The sequence below is a fragment of the Falco biarmicus genome, chromosome 1, assembly GCF_023638135.1.
Source record: "Falco biarmicus isolate bFalBia1 chromosome 1, bFalBia1.pri, whole genome shotgun sequence".
NCBI classification, from domain to species: domain Eukaryota; kingdom Metazoa; phylum Chordata; class Aves; order Falconiformes; family Falconidae; genus Falco; species Falco biarmicus.
This window is the reverse complement of record NC_079288.1, coordinates 126,236,479-126,256,504: the sequence shown is the minus strand read 5'-3', so window position 1 is coordinate 126,256,504 and position 20,026 is coordinate 126,236,479. Positions and strand designations below refer to the sequence as shown.

Sequence of the window (20,026 nt, the reverse complement as noted above, 5' to 3'; positions counted from 1 at the left end):
CTTACTTGGTTAAAAGGGAAGAAAAAAGTATTGAGAAAGGTGGTATGAATTCTTTCTCATTACTTGTGTAATTGTGATGAGAGTTTCACAATTTGATATAGTGTGGTGTCTGCTTCTGCCATGTGACAAATGCCCCATTCGAAGGACAGAAGATAATAAACTACTTCAGTTGGAAGGGACCTACAGCAGCCATCTAGTCGGGCTGCCTCACGGGTTCAGGGCTGGCCAAGAGTTGCAGCGTGCTCTTCAGGGCACCGTCCAAATGCCTCTTAAACACGGGCAGGCCCGGGGCACGGAGCCCCTCCCCAGGAAGCCTGTTCCAGCGTTTGCTCACCCTCTCCCTACGGAAATGCTTCCTAATGTCCAGTCTAAAGCTGCCCTGGCGCAGCTGGGAACCATTCCCAGGGATCGCCGGATCCCAGGGATCGAGAAGAGCGCCGCACCTCCCTCTCCTCTCCGCTGCCCCTCCTCAGGCAGCCGCAGAGAGCCAGGAGGTCGCCCCTCGGCCTCTTTTTCTCCAGACCAGACACCCCCAAAGTCCTCAGCCGCTCCCCACAGGACATGCCCCCAGCCCTTTCACCAGATTTGTTGTCCCCCTCTGGAGGCCTCCAGGGACCTTCCCATCCTTCCTGAATGGCGGGGCCCAGGCCTGCCCACGGCGCTCGGGGTGAGGCTGCACCATGGCCGAACGCGGCGGGACAGTCGCCTCCTTTGACCGGCTGGTTACGCTGTTTGATGCCCCCCAGGATGGGGTCTGCCCCCCTGGCTGCCGGGGTCACTGCTGGCTCACACTGGGCCTGCTGCCCACCAGCACCCCCAGAGCCCTTTCTGCGGGGCGGCTCTCCAGCCACTCCTCTCCCAGTTTATACTTGTGCCCAGCATTACTCCGTCCCAGGTGCAGGATCTGGTGTTTGGACTTGTTAGATTTCATCCAGTTAATCATTGCCCAATGCTCCGATCTGTCTAGATCCCTCTGCAAGGCATCTTGTCCCTTGAGAGAATCAACAGCACCTCCCATTTTGGTATCATGAACAAACTTGCTAATGGTGCATTCAGCTCCTGCATGCAGATTGTTGATAAATGCCTTGAACAGGACTGGCCCTCAAGCTGAACCCCGAGGAACGCTGCTGGTAACCAGTTGCCAGCAAGATGTAGCCTCATTCACTACAACCCTTGAGTCCTGCTGCTCAGCCAGTTCTTCACCCAGCGCACCGTGGACCTGCTTGTCCCACAGTTAGACAACTTGTCCATGAACATGCTGCGAGGGATGCTATCAAAAGCCTTACTAAAACCCAGGAAAACTACATCCACTGCCCTCCCTTTATCCACTAGGTGGGTGACCTTATCATAGAAGAATATCAAATGAGTTAAACAGGACTTTCACTGTGTGAACCCATGTTGGCTGTGCCTTTGCCTGATGATGGCATTATTCTTTAAAAGCCTTTCAATAGTACCCAGTATGTTTTCCAGGAACTGAGGTTAGACTAACAGATCTGTAGTTTGAGGCTGTTAAAGCCATAGGAAAGAGATCTTTCAGTTGCGCTTTGTATTTCTTGGATTATTTTTTTTCCCCTTGAGAGTCCCAACAAACAAATTTATTACACATGGAGGTGTATGAGCAAACTTTTTTCTCTCACTGACCAGTAAGAATGGTGCATGTGAGAATTTCAAAGACTCTGGGGTGGATGAAGTAGTTTCTTACTCTGGTGAACCGTCTCTAGTTTTGTACCCCATCCTAAACATGAAGGGCATTGGCTTCAGCTTCTCCTATTACAACTTCGATAAACATACTACAAACAAATATTCTGATAAATTTGAAGTTTAGAATATTGCTGAAGTAAAGGATTAATCGAATTTCAGTAGATGATTTGATGGACATAGGTCTTTTTTTATCATGTTTCAGTACTGTTCGAATATGGGATTATACACAGGATGCTTGTATAAATGTTCTTAGTGGACATACAGCTCCGGTACGGGGACTGATGTGGAATCCTGAAATTCCTTACCTTCTAATATCCGGCAGTTGGGACTATACAATTCGAGTCTGGGACACAAGAGATGGAACATGTTTGGACACAGTTTATGATCACGGTGCAGATGTATATGGTAATATTTTAAAATTTTCTTTTATTTTGGCATTGAAATGCATTTTTAAATATTTTAAAATGTATGAAATAATCCAACTGGTTATTAGATAAACTTAATTGACTACATTTTCAAATGCCCTCTCTATTAGGATTAACATGTCATCCTAGTCGTCCATTTACTATGGCATCTTGCTCTCGTGACTCCACTGTGAGACTCTGGTCACTGACACCTCTTATACACTCTCTACAAATGAATATCTTAGCAGATAGATGTTGGGATGAGATTATCGGCAATACAGGTAAGTAAATTGTATATACCAATGTTTTAATTTTCTGTATGTTACTATACTCAGGGGTTGTTTCTTTTCTTTTAATCTTCATGTATAAATTTGTGTGTGTGTGTTAGATCGTGCTGTGGAATCTGGTGCTCCTCCTTTGCTGTGTGGTAAAGTTTCCAGGGATATTAAACAAGAAGTGGAAAAATTGACAGGAAATCCTCGAGGAAAAAAACTAAGGTGGTTTTCAGAATGTTTTTCAGTAAGTATTCTGCAAACAAGGTGTCAGTGTGCGTACTTTCTCTTCTGAAGTCAGTCTCCAAAATGGAAATTTTTTTCTTCTCTACTACTTTTGTTTTTCACTCTTTCTTAAAGGTGGCTTAGCAAATATGCAGAAATCATATCTGTATCTTAACAGTTCTACATGTAAAAATGTCCATGACCGAGTTGTTTGTCAGTTATGAAGACCGATTTTTCACAAAGTGAGATAGTGGGATAATTTAATTTTCCATAGGAAAGGTTTGATTTGACAAGAATTTTCTATTGAAGAAAATGAAAATATGTGTTTTATCAAACTACATTGGAGTTTTTAATTTTAAGCCATGAAAGGGACACCCTCATTACAGATAAGGTTTGAACTGCCCGAGTGTCAGTGCGAAAACTGCTGTATTACCTTGTAGGAGCTGTATATCTGGATGACGCGTGCCCCACTATCCATCCATTGCCTTTATTCCATTGCAGAGTGATATTTCCTATAAATCACTGCTGCCTCTCTCTGCAATTGAGTTAAAAATATGAACTGCTGGGTCTCTGTGAGTGCTTACCTGCATAGGAGCTGAGCTTGAGGCAGAACAAGGACAAAAAAGACTTGGAACTACATCTTGTGTCAACACTGTTGTAGTCTAAGTCAATACTTAGTTCATCCAAAACACTAGTTTTGATTTCTAGCTAAATTGAAGTGTATGATTTAGAAATGCTGAAACAATCTTCCTCAATTACAAATCTTGAAATTCCCTGTTTTCTTAAAAATGTAGTTTTATGGAATTCCTTGTTTTAAAGAAGTTACAAATTTTGATGTCCCATATTGATTTGAGAGGAAAACTGTTATAAGATTAAAATTTTCCAAGAACAGAATATTTTTTTGATAAGCTGTTTTCAGTGCTTTTTGAGTCCAGAAAATAGGGTTCCACTTAAACTGTGCGGAGTCAAATAAGAGCTTTAAGGGACTGAAAAAAGAAGGTATAGTCTTTTTTTTTTCTTTTTTTTTCTTTTTTTTTTTTTCCTATTAGGATCTTCTGCTTTTTACTAGCTCAGAAAAAATTGGACTTCTAAACTTGTAATCCTGTTGTTAGAAAACCTCCTTCAGGTTGAAAGTTTAATGATTTTTTTTTTTTAAACTTTTAATTACTTAGTCTCTTCTAGACCTCATTCAATGTTAAACCGTTGTCCTAGTTCTACAGAAGGATTGATTCAAGTGTTAGACCAATAAAAAGGCTTAAAAGTTATTTTTTAAAAAATCACCTTGATTGCCTGCAAGATTTTGTGCATATACAGTTATGCCATGTGTGTCTATTTTAAGATTTAATACTAAGATAATAAACCAGGTTGTGCCAGTCGAGCCTGGAAGTTGTCTTTTACCTGGCCTACACCTTTGCTTTACAGAAAATGGTAAATGAGTACTGGGGGCAGCTCCTGCATCCCAGCAGCTGAATGTTGGTTTATGCCAGCAGGAGCCACCAGATAGCTTGTATTTCTTTGGAAGCAAAAGGGAAAACTAATGGTGAGCCCTCAAATATGTCCACACATAATAAAATATGTTGACGGATCTTGCTGTATCTTCACAGCCTTCAAGAAGCCTGAAGGAGTTGTAGTATCTTTAACTAATTCATGTCTTCATAGTAAAGCTTCTAATACTGAAATGGTCTGAAACCGTTTCTTGGAATTGCCTGACAGATGTTTTCCATTGTCTTTATAAGTTCAGGTTTCTGTTTTGAACATTACTGTAATACAACTCTTTTCTTCCCTAACAATTTTAGCCTCCAGGAGGCAGCAAAAATTTATGGGATTTGGTTGCTGTAATAAAAGGACAGGATGACAGTTTGCTTCCACAAAATTACTGTAAAGGAATTATGCATATGAAACATCTCATTAGATTTAGAATGGTAAGTGAAGCATAGATGGTATGTGAAAATGGTTGTTAATCCATATAGTATTTCTGCCTTTAAAAATAACATTTAATGCTTTACAAAAGGGACACAGTTTCATGTCCAAAGATATTTTTGCAATATCAGTTCTCTGTGCAATACTAGTTTGTTAGAACAACAGCATCTAGCTAAGTCTGCGTGACTTCATACTCAGTGCTAAAATGCTAAGACAGTTATTACCTAGAAAAGCAGTTTTCTAAATAAGGAAACTGCAAAGAAAGCATGGCTACAGGGTGAGCTACGAAGCAAATTTGCCCTCCCTGTTATATATACTGTACTTCTATATTCAATAAAGTCAAATTATTTGATTGTATAAACATAATGTTTGTAGTTATGTTCAGATGCAGGGACAGAGGAATTCATGTCTGAAAATGGAGAGTCAGCAGAAATATGCTCTGTAGCTGTCTGGAAGGAGGAGTGAAAAAACAATAAGCGTTGTGAACACAGATAGGCAGCTGAAGAGTGACTCAGATGGAAATGGGAACTTCAAGTACTAGGCCATGAATTTATTTGTAGTCTCGTCTATGAATATGCAACCAGACATACAATTTTTGCAGAATACGGGAATATGTGGCTCCGTCAGGGACTTCTCAGGGATACTAAAGAATCCCATACTGTAATGACTGGGCTGGAAATAGAGTAAATATTCTCTATTGGTATAGATCAGCAAATGCATAACACCCCACCTCCCCCCTCCGGGGCTAAATACCTGCCAGGTATCACCTGTTTGCTGTTGCAGGCTGTCCCTTTTGCAAAATCACAGACTCTTAGTGTCCTACCTTGACTCTTAAGTGATGGAATTTTTTGATTGGTGATGTCAACTGTACTAATAGCAGCTGCTCTGCTACTATGAAGCTGCATGTGTGTCCAAAACCCAGTTTTCTCAGCCAGTTAGCCTGAGAAGGTGGTGTTAATTCTTGACTCGTTAAGTGCAAGCAGTCAGTTTGTCCCTGCAACATGATTTCATGGCTATCTAATTTGGGTGACCTAGAGTAACTACAATAATTGCTGAGCATTCAGTGATCTGGATGAAGCATTCACGTTAATTAAAAGCATTTTTATCGTCTTTTTGCTGACTCAGAATCTTGCCTGAGAACTTTAAGAGAAAGTTAGGAGTAGAGTGATGCTGGCTGCTTGTGCATGGCTGCTAATACCAATTTTTCCTTAGGAAAATGGGTAGTAGCAGTGCAGCACCTAGACATTTTGGGATCAAGTAGGGACCTAGAACAAGTGTGGGTTTTGTTTCTAGCAAACAGAGAGGATACACTGCCGACTTGAGCATGAAAACTAAAAAAAGATACAGGTGCCAAGTAAAAAAGTAATATTGTTAAAAAAAACCTCAACAAAACATACAAAAAAACCCCAAAACAGATCCTTTGCCTTTCTCAGCGGCTGCCACTAGTCTACATTGCAGTTCACTGATAAAGAATGTTCAAAATTTGTTCTCCCTCCTCCATATGTGGTATTGTAAAGCCATAAGCCATGAATAACCAAACACCATCTTGCATGTGTTGATGATAGAGTTAAACAACTGAAAATTATTGAAATACGAAGCTCCTTTTGCGTTTTTTTAATGTTAAATGTGATCCTGTTGCAGCTTGTTTCTCAAACACTGCCAGGTGGAGAAATTTAGTCTTATCTCTTAAAAGAATATAAAAATTGTAGTGGTTGGGAACATAAATAATTTATTAGTTATAATGTTAATGGAGTATGACAGATCAGGACACAGGCTGAGCCCACTGTCTTTATTCTTTCTTTATATGGATGTCTATTATAATGTTATAAGTACAGTTTCTAGTTCTGTATGTTTTATGTTCACAAATATTTTTTGTGAAATTTCAGAAATGTCAAGTTTTTTATGATGGACATCTGGGTGAATTACTATTACATATAAGAATGTGGTTGAGAATAAAAAATATAAAAAAGATTAAAGGAAGATAATAGAGGAAAATGTGTGCCACAAAACTAATGCAGTTACTTTAATATATATAGTTCACTGTAATCTCATTGTAAACTTTTCTAATTAGTTCACTGTAATCTCATAATCTCTTCCAATTAGCCTTTTCTCAAAATTTTTCTTAAATGATAGCCTTTATAATCCATTGTAATGTTTGACACTAGTTCATGCTTAAAGAAAACTTGCTTTCATTACAGAAAACCATTATTTTTTTAATTTTTTTTTTAATCTTTTTGTTTTCCCCTCAGTCCAAGGCACAAGAACTGACAACAGTAAAAATGTCCAAGTTTGGAGGTGGTATTGGTGCACCAAGCAAAGAGGAGAGGCTTAAAGAAGCTGCAGAAATACATTTAAGATTAGGACAAATTCAGCGATATTGTGAACTAATGGTAGAACTTGGAGAGGTAAAATACCAGAACATTACTGAAGAACAATAAAGTATGAAGGTTTCTGAAAACTAGCTGCCCTAGTGAAGATGGGGTAGTAATAAAATGGGTCACAGGTCCAGAAAAGAGTAATCTTGCTCCAGTTATGTTATGTTTAACATGTGCAGTCAAATGCATAGCTCATACCTTATTTAACCTCTTGACAAATTTATTTTTAATGGAAGAAACGTGAAACTAGTTTAAGATACAGCTATTTTATATAAAATAAAATGATCAGGTTAAATGTATTGCTGTTTCTTCTAGTGGGACAAAGCACTCTCAGTTGCACCTGGTGTATCAATGAAATATTGGAGGAAGTTAATGCAAAGGTAAGGTAATAAAATCATGACGCTGAATTGTAGCTTCTGTCCCTAAAAGGACACAAGCAAGTAGGAGGGATGGATACTAGTGTCAGTTGTCCGTGGCTTTTGTTACAGCATACTAGTGACATTGCTTTTTCTTCAGTAAGCTTTGGGGTTGAACTGTGGAGAATTTCAGCAGTGATTTTGTGTACAGGAATCAAGGTGAAGGGCTAAGCATAAATTGCAACATTTAACTGTAAACTCTTTGGTGCAGTATCGACAGTTAGTAAGTCTTCTCATGTCTGGAAAGGCAGATGGGTTTCAGTGAACTTTATGTGGCTTCATCCAACACCTGTACCATAGAGATAAGGTTAGTGATCAATTATATATGTAGATTTTATTTTTTGTTTATTTATTCATTTGTTTAATTAGGAGAGCTGACCAGTTAATTCAGGAAGAAAGTGATGATGTCATTCCATACTGTATAGCTGTCGGGGATGTGGAGAAACTAGTTTCTTTTTTTACTTCAAGAGGCCAGCTTAAAGAGGCTCTTCTTGTTGCACAGGTATTGTTACATATAACTGTGGGAGATGTATGTAGCTGTTTTTCTAACACTGAAGATGACAAGCATATTTAATAGGCTAGCTCTGTTCACTTTTGCAAAATGTCTAAGTAATGATACTCTACTCTTTCATATTATTTTGACCGATCTTTATGCAGAAATCATAAAAAGCTGTCTCATGTTTACAGGTTTTTGAGCCTGATTCTTCTAAATTTCAATCAGGTTCCCATAATGAAAACTGATATATTCATTTTTGGTTGAAGTAGAAAATTAACCTGATGTGCAGCAGTGGTCAGTATTGCCCTCAACATCAAAAACGTGTAGGGTTTCTCTTGTATTTCTCCTGAGGTCTTGGTTATACTGCTTTGTCTAGAATCTTGGGGTGATACTGCTCAGTTGCAGCAGTAATCAGTATAAGAAATCAAACTTCTAAATTAATCCAAAAAACAGTAAAGAGATTACCAAAAGCATATATATCCCTTCTGCTTCTTAATGTAAACACAAGTTAAAGAGCACACAAGACATGTGAGACTGATACTTTGTTTTACTCTGCCTCACCATTTCTTTATTCTTTTTTACTAATTTCTGCATGCTTAGTATAGTTTGCTAAATACACTCTCAAGATTTGTCTCTCATACATTGTCATGCCTGCCTGTCCTTGAAAGTTTAGTTGCCTCAAAGATAAAATTTTAAAAACATATGTGAATTTGTCCTATAAAAATTGTCTATCTCTTTGTTGTTCCTCTAATAGTAGCTGAATAGTGCACAGAACAGTGTTTGAACCTTAAAGCACCTTAAAGCTTTAGAAATATTTTAATTTTATTTGTGAGAGGCACATTGAAGGGGTTGCTTTTATTACAATTCATAGAATAGTCTTCTTCTCAAAAGTTTAAAGCAATAAAATACCAGGACTTTCTTTGCCTTTCAATCCCAGCTACACCCTAAAGCACATGAAAGAATTTCCTTTTAACTCACACTGATCTCTTCTCATTTAATGTTAGAAATAATTTCTTGCCACGCACAAAATGGTTCAACTTGTGCCATTGTATAAACCTTTGCAGATTTGCTAGCATGCCTACTGAGGAGTATTATGGAGTTCATCCTTTACTCACAGCCACTTGTTCCTTGAGGTTTAAAACTCAAGGTTGTATTCCTCACTGTCCATTTTAAATGTATTCAAATACTGGAAAAAATCCTGTACAAATGCATGGGAAGGAAGAGGTCTTTTCTGTAGAATTTCTTGTATGGCTGGATAAAACTAGTCTAAGATTTTGCTATGAATAAGTTCATTTGTTTAAATATTTCCTTTTTTATAACCGTGCTTTAGAAGGCTTTTTACAGATCTTAGATTTTTTTTTTTTGGGGGGGGGGGGGGGTGAAAAATCACATTGAATAATCAGTTTGATCGGTGCATTAATCCATTTTTATATTCACTTCTAGGCAGCCTGTGAGGGAAATATACAGATTTCACCACTCTCCACAACAAGTGAGTCTTCAAATTCTGGTGGAAACAATACAGATGATTACAACGAGTAAGTTGTTCTAGTTCATTTTAGTGCAGAAAGTAAAGTCATCAAGGGAGATAAACTTTAGTGCTTTAATTTGGCATCAGCAACGTAGAATTTGACAAGAAAATATTACATCTTCTAGTACGTATAACAGTTACTAACTCACTGATGCTCAACTACACCGAATAATTCCCTTGCTGTGCCTCCTGGCACCAAACAGATTTTTTCATATGTATGTATTATAGTTATCCTTTTCATTTGCTTGATATTTAAGGACCATTCCTATGCACTTAAATATGTTTAAATATGTAGCATATTAACTTAGAACTTCTGATAAGTTCAGTAAGATTTAGCATTAAGAAGTATCTGTGAGACACTATGTTTGATGCACCTTGTCCTCCTGAAGCTTCACCGTTTGTCATCAGTGAAGCTTCTGACAACATAAACTAATGGCCATATTTTCATTGTATGTGTCCATAAAAGAAACCATGCATCTCTCCTTGTTTAGAAGAGTGCTGAGAATCCTAAATTACATAATCAAGTTATATGTGTAGTAACAAAAGCAGCTTGGAGGCTGTGTAATTACTTCATTTACATGTGCAGGTTTTGAGCAATTAGGTATTTATGTAGAGTTTACAAGTACAGAATGAGTATCCAAATATTTCATTTTTCTTCTGTTAATCTGAAGAGGCATTTCCATACTGATGTAGATTTTGGGAAACTGACTTACTGAATATGCACCAGCATAAGTGGGGGGTGAAGCTCAAACTGCATTTTGAAAGCTAGTGCTGTCATTATCTGTAAATCAAATACAGAAATTGTAGGGTACAGAAGCAAACGTGGTGACTTGTAAGTAAATAAAGAGCCAAAGAGCTCCAACATTTATGTGATCTTGCAGAATTCATGTTTTGTTCTTGCAGGCTTCTGCACAAGGTCAGTAAAGAGCTGGCAGAATGGTATTTCCAGGATGGCCATGCAGTGCTTGCAGCATGTTGCCATCTGGCTGTTGAAAATATAGAGGTAATCTTTTTTTTTTTTTGTTTTCTTTTGTTTTTCTCTTTAACTATGGAAAAGCTAACATTGACTTCCTTTTTACATCTCCACATCTTAACTGGTTTTTAAAATGTGTGTACCACATTCTAAAATGTACTACTTTTACTTGGTATTTGCTTTGTATATATTTATAGAGTTTGATCTTTATACATTATTCAAGTTAATAGAATCAGGGAAGTTTTGCTACTAACTTCAAGATTTCTGTCATGCATAGAAAGTAGTATGTTGTTATTTAATTGTATTTTTATATATACAGTATCTTGTTATATTAGAAAATATAAGGTACAGAAGTACCTTACATATATACATAGACACATAAGTATTACTGTTTCCCATTTATGGTGACTCAGAAGACCCATTCAGAACTGGAACTTCATTGTGCTACAAAAGATGCAATCTCTATCTTGAATTTGTAGGCTAAATGATGAAGTAAATAGGAACAACCCCCTACCCCTCAGTATAAAAATAGGGATGAAATATAGGAAAATTTTTTTATTTATTTTTCATTTTGTTTGTGGTTTTACAAATTACTTCTTTTCCTCGTTCTCTGGATTTTGTTGTTGCTGACTCAATATGTTTTTGCTCCTCTATCCCTCAGAATAAATAAAATTCCATCTTAATGAGCTGTTCAGAAAGAAAACAGTAATCAGTTAATGTCTGTATTTCAAAATAGACATATTTCAAGTTATTGAGTAGTCTTTTACTGTTGAATATTCTGCTATGCCTATCAGCAACCCCAGTTGCCCAGGAAGGGTCAGAACAGGAGCCTTCCTGGTTTGGTTTCTTTTTTTGAGTCTGTTTTCAAAAAAGAGGGGAAATACTATAGTCTGAAAGTTAATGTCTTAAGACTAGAAGGAATTGCTATCATGCTTTTTAGTTATGATATTTATGTAACCTCTTTAGTTTACTAAAGGAAGATTCTGCTAAAGGAAATCTGTTTGGTTATTTAAAAACTGATTATCGTGTGGTGCGCAATTATTTACTCATTCGGGAGACCTGAATTATATATAAAATTGCTTTAATTAATGCATATTTTGTCCTTCTGTAAAAAGCAGTCTCATGAATGTCATATGCTCAAAATGGTGAATCCCCAGAAATGCTTGTGTCCCTTAATGATGTAATTTTTTCATTGAGCAAGCTTGCGATGGCAAACCTGATTCGTGGAAACGAACTGGAGTTGGCAATCAGTGTGGGTACTGTCTTAGGAGAAAGTGCAGCACAAGCAACACATTATGCCCTAGAATTACTAGCAAGAAAATGTATGACAGTAACAACATGGTAAGAATTTCTTAATCCAAAGATTATTCCCCACCCTCCACCCCCACCCCTGACGAAACGATAAAGTTGTTTCGTTCTGAAACCTGTATAGACAGCAAACCACCATGGGTAGGTAGAATAAGAATTGCTGTATTAGACCTTTGAAGTACAGGGCATGCAAATGTTCTGCTTTAATCTCAAAATACATTGTGTATGCGTGGTAAATGAGAGAAGAGTTATGGTCAAACAGAGTATGAAACCTGCTGAAAAAACCCTAGGTACTTGGGCAATAGGTAGCATAGCAAGTCCTAGTCTGTGCTGAGTGAAAATGACTGCTCCAGACAAAGCAAGGCTAGAATTTAATTATAAAGTCAAAAGGAACAGAAACTTCAGTAGGATGTGTGAAGTGATTTTTAAGTACTTGCTTGAAAAATATAAAAAATTAAGAGGCAGAGGAGTTATACTGGTGTTAGGAATACAAGACAGTTGACAAGATTTAAGGATGAAACAGGATTACTATTTAATTCTGCAGGAGTAATTTCTCTGTTGCATATGGGGAAACTTTACCTCTGGTAAATTTTCTTTTCTTTCTTGTGGTTTTACTTTGAAGGATACAGTTTTGGTCTGGTTTTTGTCTACAAATGAAAAGCAGAAAATCTTCCCAAGGTATACTTGGTAGCTGTACAGGTGTTTCAGAATTAACATTTGAAAGAAAACGTGTGCTTAAACAGATATTGCAATTGAGCATCAATTTTTCTGCTACGATTGGTATTTGTTTAAGTATCTAGAGGTAGCCTGGGAGAAACAGTGCAACTCCTTTCTACAGAGCATTTCACTTGCCTTATGCAATTTTATTGTAGAAAAAGATAAACCAGGAAACGGATGACTTGCTGCTTGGCTTTTGCAAGGATTTAGCGTGTCTGCATTGCGCCAGTTCTAACGGGGTTGTTTTGGCAACTCCATCTGCAGCTTTTAAAGCCTTTGAAGATCCTTCTCCGATCTCCCTGCCTTTATTGTGAAGAATGATTTTTATGTAGCCTCTGATAGGAGCACTGGACGAGAATTAAGAAAAAGTGTATTTTTCCAGTTCCATAACAAAAGCTTCTCCTGATCTCAGTGCCATAACAAGTACTTGTAATAGTATGGCATTTGTGTGTATGTACATAAAACTTCTGTAAAGTTATGGCATGTGTACACTACATGGTATACATGATAAAGTTTTAAATTGATGTACTGCATATTGCCCAAGTATACATCTGGATTTGTCACAGGGTTTCATGTACTATACTGAACACCTATTGCAGCTACACCCTGCAATCCTGGGTTCTAATTTGCAGCCATTACAGCATGTTTTTCTGTTCTGTAGGAGATCAGATATCCTGAATCTATTTGTGTTTTGTAATAAAAGAGATACTGGCACAGCATAATACCCCTCAGTCTGCTGCATGTATAAGATCATGTGTGGGGAAGTTGGAGTTCCAGGGCCTCTGATATTTGAAAAGCTCCTTTTTTGTTCTTACTGGTTGTTAGGCTTAGGGATATCCATCTATTGGGAACATTTCATTGCAGGGACACACCTAATTTAGGTGTAGACAGCTCAAGGAATACCAAAAGGACCTTGATGGGTTAATAATGAAATCAGTAATTGGTGGAAATTTGGTTTTTTGGGTTTTTTCGGTTTTGTTTTGGTTTGGTTTTGAGATTTTTTTGTAGAAGTACTCTAAAATAAGAAATCAGAATAAGTCATACTAAACATTTGTGCCCTTCCCCATCTTTCTGAATTTACAGCCTTGGAAAAATGTGTGAGTGTTTTAAGAACACAGTTTTCATTTTGTGTTTAGTACCTAAATATTACTAAAAGCAACCTTCTGCTATTCAGAAGGCTAGTGGTATTTTACTCAAGACTTAGCCACCTGATTTTGTTCTTTATATACTGACAGTTGATTCTTAAAAAAAAAAAAACATTCCAGGTAATACAGTTTGTTGGCTTCTTTATTTTTTAAATAAACATTTTATTTCAATTTTTTGGCCGAGCAATTTCTAATCACTTAAAAAAAGATGTTTAAATTGCCTATGAAGATGAGTACATGAGAGTAACTGATCCTGAAAATAGTTTAAGAACTTGTGAAATATCCTATATTCTGAAAGAGCCTGTCTGTAACTTGGAAAAGTAGCTATTGCATAGTAATAGGATAACAGATTTTTCCAAAGACCTTTTGGCATTAGCTTCTTTAGATTGTCAAAAGGCATTGGAAAGCTATTTTTCCATTGCTAAAGTCTGTTTAACCTGACCCTTAGGTTTGCTGTTGTAGTTCAGTTATTTTCTATTAGATTTTTTTCCTTCATAAAGTAAGAATACAAAACAAAATTTTGTTCATTACTGTTTCAATGTCTTCCTTTTAGCTTTCCATCACTTGGATACAGGTATTTTGCTTCTTTATATATAGAGAGAGATTTGAAATGCGTGTGACTTTACTAATGCTTACAATAAGCTTGAACTAAGTGTTCTAATTTTTAAATTGTGATCATTACTTTAAAGTAAAGCTGTAAATATTGGACAGTAGCTTACTTGAATATTTTTAAGCCAAGGACCACATTCTGAAAATCCAAGGGAACTCGGTCAGAGTTTTTGCCTTACACAGGCGCAAGTCAGTCTTGTGGGTCACAGGAGAAATGATGCCGGCATGATTAGAAGAGTTATAGAACAACCAGAATAATTGGTTATTAAATGCTCAATAGAATAATTGTTTTAAAATAATTTCTTAATATTTCCATGTTTTCCCTAGTGCTGCTTGTTATGTTAAGGAGGGGGTAACAAATGGTAAAAATTTAGGAATATTTGAGAAATGTCAGTTAAAACAGTTTTTCTTTCAGAAGGATGAAAATAGGTGTCACCTTTTTTTCTTGTTTAATCTCTTTTGTAATGTCACAAAGCACTAGCCTTTCTGGATGACTGACAGATGCTTTTTACTGATGACATGGAGCTCTATCCTGGAAGTTTGAGGATGGTTTCACGACACAGAGCCACATGAACATCCTTCCTTCTTTCATACGGGATGGGCCCTACTCTACCTTCCCATCCCTGCTCACATATACACCCACCTCACTTTGAGGTGGTTCTGATGCTTTAGGATTGCACAGCTGTTTAGTTCGGCCAACTAAAGCAACAGAAAATTAACACATGTATTCCAAATAAATACATTAAGCCTCATTTAGTGCACCAGTCTCCAAGGCTGAGGTTGCTTCTGCTCTTCTCTGGATATAGTTGTTGGGTTGCTGGGTTTTTTTGTAAACTCTTCTTTATAAAAGGAATGTAAAAGAGAAAACAGTCTCCTCCTATTAAAAACCATCAAGAGTAACTACATGTCATCTTTTGTTTGTGCAGGGATTTAGCAGCTGATCTTCTCATGATGATTCCTGATAATAAACTGCAGTTAGTAAAACTATGTGCTTTTTATCCGGGATGCGCAGCAGAAATAAGTGACTTGCATGAAAAGGTATGACAAAAAAGAATTTACCTGAATGCTAACAAGGGGTTATGTATTGATTTGTATACTTATTTCAGAAAACTGAAGGCCAAATACATTTGTAGGATAAATTTGTCACTAACAGTCTTATACGTTACATATCCTTTTTTGCTCTTTTAGTCCTCATTGACTTCATTTTTGGTATTGCACAAGAACTTTAGTTCTTTAAGTCTACTCTGTGTGTAGTCTTTCAATGACGTGGGTTATTTCCTGAAATAGCTTATGATCTTCAGAATTACCTGTCAGTATGATTTATAACCTCCTCATCACTGAAGTGCAGCCTAATCATGTCTTGGCACCTCAGCTTTCTGTACTATCCTGAATTGGGTTTACATTTTATGCCTATTATTTCCTTTAAATCACCACTTTCCTCTTCAGCAGTAGAAGGGTCTGCTCCACTAACTTCCTTAAGGTTCAACCCAGACTGCATATCTATTAAACAGTAGTTAAAGGTTCACAAAAACATTAGCAATGGAAACTGATACTGCTTAAATTAAAGTTGCAGAACCTTCTCCTTCTATGTTGTTCTCTGATCTAGATGACTTTCTTAATGCACGTTATATGCAGGTATGTGCTTCAAATCATGACTATTCTTTCAGAGAACGTTTGATCTTATTGTTATGTGCAAACTTCAGTATATCTATGCATCTTAGAGAATTGTTTGAATGTTACAGTAATTCTTTGGCAAAATCTTTGTTTTCCAGTGTAATCTTCCTGATGTAGAAGAATGTATGCGGTTGGCAGAGACATTTCAGGCAGATGGGGATATATTCGAAACTATAAAGTACTATTTGTTAAGCACAGAACCTGAAAAGGCTCTCCCTGTTGGCATTCAGTACGTGAAAGGTAGATACTTGGATGAAGAAACCTTTAAAGCCTAAGTCATTTGTACAGCTTGCTTCTTGAGATATTTTTGTTTGTTTTTCAACAGAACAACTTTGTGGCTCAGATTGGACTTTAGATTCAGTTTGTCCATATCTTGATCTTCTAAGTTACATACGCACTGAACGATTAGTGTTGCATAAATGCAGTGAGTAAGTATATTTTCCTTACTTATAAAAGTGGAATTTTCATTAAAGGAAACTTCTGGAATTAATAAATAAATAAATAAATAAATAAATATATATATATATATATATATGTACACTGTTAGTATCATTTTTTGTTTATCAGAAGAGGGGTACAGAAGAACTTCAGCAAGCAGGCTAATTCCCAATCTGGAGAACAGAATGTGGAATTTTCCTAAATGTTTATGGTTTGGCAAGAAGAAAAAAGATACTTTATTGCTTCATTCTCTGTGGGGCATTTACAATGAGTGAAGAATCTCACTTTGATAAGCTCTTGGTTTCAGTTTCCTGAAGGAGAAGAGCAGTGGTGCCAGACACAATATGGATTATTATGTTAAAGTGTTTAAGGAAATTTGAGCTGTCATTCTCAGAATTAACTCTTAAAATAGCTGGATAGCTGTGGTTCACCTTTATGACAGGTGGTTGAAGCTATGACTGCACAGGTGTATGTGTGAAGACCTAGAAGGAGCAAAAAGCTTAACTCTTACCTGCAGCCTGTGGGAGAACTTGGCAAAACCCAAGTTCACACTAATATGAGGGGCAATTTTATTTACGTTTAGAGTTTTATCACATTCAAAGGTCATAGCGACATTGTTTTTGTAACTTTACATGATTATGCTTAATAACTATCTGTTGTATGTGTTATTTAAAATTTACTAATTGAGATCAGTATAAAGCGGATGGAGTCTCTTGTAACAATTACATCACACAGAAAGTAAGCATAAAGAGAAATCATATATTCTCCACAAAAGATGGGTGGATAAATTAGGTTTTAAAATTATAATTTGAATATGAGTTTGTTTAATATTTTTGCAAATGCTTGGTTTTGTTCATGATTAATACTTGTCAACTTACAGATTTCGGAATGAGTTGCTGATTTTATGTGGTTACATTGGTGCTTTACTTGCTATCAGAAGACAGTACAATAGCATTGTACCTGCACTTTATGAGTATACAAGGTAATATTATGTTTTCTGTATGCCATGCATTGTCCCTACTTCCTGCTTCACACACACCCCCTCAAAAAAAAAAAAAAAAAAGGTAAAAAAAAGTATCTGAGTTCCCAGTTCTGTTATAAAGTTGAAGGGTTATACCCATACCTGCATATAAAACTTTCTCTACTCTTTCTCTACTTTCTTTATGCGTTATACACGTAGAAGTTTCTGAGTTAATGCAGCAAATTATGAATCCCAGATTTCAGGCAAATTCTTAATTCTGTAAGACAAACTTGTAGAAGTAGATGAGTATTCAGCATTACCTCCATGCATGATTATATGTTCACTGTAACAGTTCTAATCTTGCGTTGATGTGTAGACCATCTGCCAAGAATTGCTCCATAGCAAAAAGGACTTGCATTTAGAGTTCATGACTGGGCACTAGCTTGATTCCCACTAAGAAACTTGGCTTGACCTTTTGTTACTCAATGAGTTAATGTTCCTTTCTGTTACTGAATGAACTAATGTTCCCAGGCGTTAATACACTTGACCTGGCCCACTTGATACAACCTGGTCTGGTCCTGCCTGCTTGGCCCACCTCAACCCCAACCAGTCACCTGACTTGACCTGACCCAGCTAGGCCCACCTGACTAGACTTGACTAACTTGAAACAGCTCAGCCCAAACCAATTGACTTGATTTGACCTCAATGACTTCACACGTCCTACCTTGGCTCACTTGACGTGACTGGACTTGCCTTGACTTTACCCAACCCACTAAGTGACCTGACTTGGTCCATTTGACTTGACTAGACTCGGCTTCACTTGACCAAGCCCACTTGACTTGACCAGACTTGGCTTCACCCACTTGGACTTGAACCAACCAACTTAGACTTGATCAGTAGACTTGATGAAGATCAGTAATCTTTATGTTATCTGGTAAATAAAACAGGCTTGCATACAATACTTTAGTATTCCTTACTCGGAGTACAACCACAATTGTTTAGGCTTCCTGTCTGCTTTGGTTACGATACTACTATCCAGCTGACTCATGTCCGTTTCTCTCTTACAATTTGGGACTGTCAGATCCTTTTGGGTTTGTCACCTGACTTGATGGGTGTCACACCAGGATGTCACTGATTTCATAGTGAAAGCTGTGTTAGTATTTTTCTAGCTGTTACTTCTCCCCTAGCTGCTCTAACTGACCACTGTAGCTTTGCTATATCAGCTCATTTATCTCTGCATCAAAAATAAATGTTACGTGTATGTTGTCCAGTCCTTTCCCACCTTATTTGAATTCTGAGCTTTCCTGCACCTCCTGACACTTTATCAGAATTGCCTGCCAAAGATAATTAAACAACATAAATTTAACACATCTTAGAATTGTGCATTTGCCCCTTTTCTTTGAGTCCTCTTCAGCAGATGTCTCAACAGCACGCCTTTCCTCTTAGTCATCCTCATCTCTGAAACATGGTGAGAGGTAGGGAAAAGGGAAAAGAACTGTTTGGTGGTTTTGGTTTTTTGTTTGGTTTTTTTTTTTTTTCCTGAGCAGTCAGACTTAATGGATGGAAAACAAGAAGATGAAATATAACCTTTTCCAGAAGGGCTATTCTGATATGGAAATTAATAGACTAGTAACAAGCTATATTTGACTCAGTCTGTGATACTTTGGCTTGTCAAGCTTCAAGTTTTCCTGAGGTTTAAAGAACCACAGGACGATACTGCTTTAATTTTTTTTTTCTCAGATTGCCCCCAATATTTTCAGGATTCATAGATTTTTAGATTCCATCCCATTTAAACTGGACACTTACATGCTTAAATTGGACATTTTTAAGGCATCCCAACACAAATGGAAGTTTGCTGAATTAGGTCAGGTAATAACTGACCCTTGTATTATATTTTGATAAATAAAAAATGCATCCATGGCAAAATTTTTGAAACTGTTTTCCACAAGTAATCAGGTGAAACAAGGCTGTCCCAGAGCATGTGTTGAACCATGTTACTCTAACTGTGTTTTTATCGTATCTACTGTATATAGGCAAAATGGGTCCTTATTTTTAGTAAAGTTGTCATTATTAAGAAATAAGAATGCATATATTCCTAAAATATAGAATGGCCTCAAAGAAAAAAAAAATAGAGCTAGTTGAAGACAGTTTTAATAAGAGGGTGTAAATAGGGATAACTAAACCCAAACTTAAATAAAAATGTATACTTTTATGTGTAGTAATTTAATATTTCTAAGGTTTAATATAGTGATTATTGTGAAGGATCAATATATTTCCATAAAGTTATTTCCATATCCAATTAAAAATTAGTTTTATATTACTACTGTCTGTCTTGTTTTACTTCTAAGAAAATATTCACTATTAGAAAAGATTTGGACTTCAATTACTTGCATTCCTTTTCAGTCAGCTTTTAAAAAGACGGGAAGTATCTGTACCTTTGAAAATTGAACAGCTTTCTGAGGAACTAGATGCATGGAGAGCTTGTACTCAATTAAACAAGTAGGTGGAAACATATAAAATTACCATCAATGAGACTATTGGTATTTCACTGTTTAGTTGCAAGTACAGTATTTCCTTTGTAAAATCTGAATAGGAATGTAAAAAAATGAGTACTTTGTGTCTTCATTTTTAACACAAATTAAGAGATATCGTTGAGAAACAGGTGTCTTTTGCTCACAGGCCTACCGATGAATTGCAGTGTACCCCGCCGTCTGAATGGCAGAGGACGGTGTATTCAGTGCTCGTGTCACGAATACAGGAGGAGCCTCTGAAAGGAATGGTTGGGCCCGACTATGTCACGGGATCAAATCTGCCTAGTCATTCAGATGTTCACATTTCTTGTTTGACAGGGCTGAGGATACAGG

At 36.9% G+C, this 20,026-nt stretch overlaps 1 protein-coding gene across 1 annotated transcript in view; it reads left to right on the top strand.

The window, feature by feature from the left end:
• Positions 1 to 20,026, top strand: part of WDR17 (WD repeat domain 17) — a 65,241-nt gene that overhangs the window by 40,969 nt on the left and 4,246 nt on the right. Inside the window, exons 13-29 of the mRNA XM_056326442.1 lie at positions 1,904 to 2,106; positions 2,237 to 2,386; positions 2,494 to 2,624; positions 4,399 to 4,524; positions 6,772 to 6,927; positions 7,213 to 7,277; positions 7,683 to 7,815; positions 9,253 to 9,344; positions 10,241 to 10,340; positions 11,512 to 11,651; positions 14,034 to 14,054; positions 15,016 to 15,127; positions 15,862 to 16,003; positions 16,089 to 16,191; positions 17,082 to 17,183; positions 19,566 to 19,661; positions 19,842 to 20,025. Of these exons, the coding sequence (XP_056182417.1) occupies positions 1,904 to 2,106; positions 2,237 to 2,386; positions 2,494 to 2,624; positions 4,399 to 4,524; positions 6,772 to 6,927; positions 7,213 to 7,277; positions 7,683 to 7,815; positions 9,253 to 9,344; positions 10,241 to 10,340; positions 11,512 to 11,651; positions 14,034 to 14,054; positions 15,016 to 15,127; positions 15,862 to 16,003; positions 16,089 to 16,191; positions 17,082 to 17,183; positions 19,566 to 19,661; positions 19,842 to 20,025 (2,056 nt within the window). The remainder of the gene's footprint in view (positions 1 to 1,903; positions 2,107 to 2,236; positions 2,387 to 2,493; positions 2,625 to 4,398; positions 4,525 to 6,771; positions 6,928 to 7,212; positions 7,278 to 7,682; positions 7,816 to 9,252; positions 9,345 to 10,240; positions 10,341 to 11,511; positions 11,652 to 14,033; positions 14,055 to 15,015; positions 15,128 to 15,861; positions 16,004 to 16,088; positions 16,192 to 17,081; positions 17,184 to 19,565; positions 19,662 to 19,841; position 20,026) is intronic.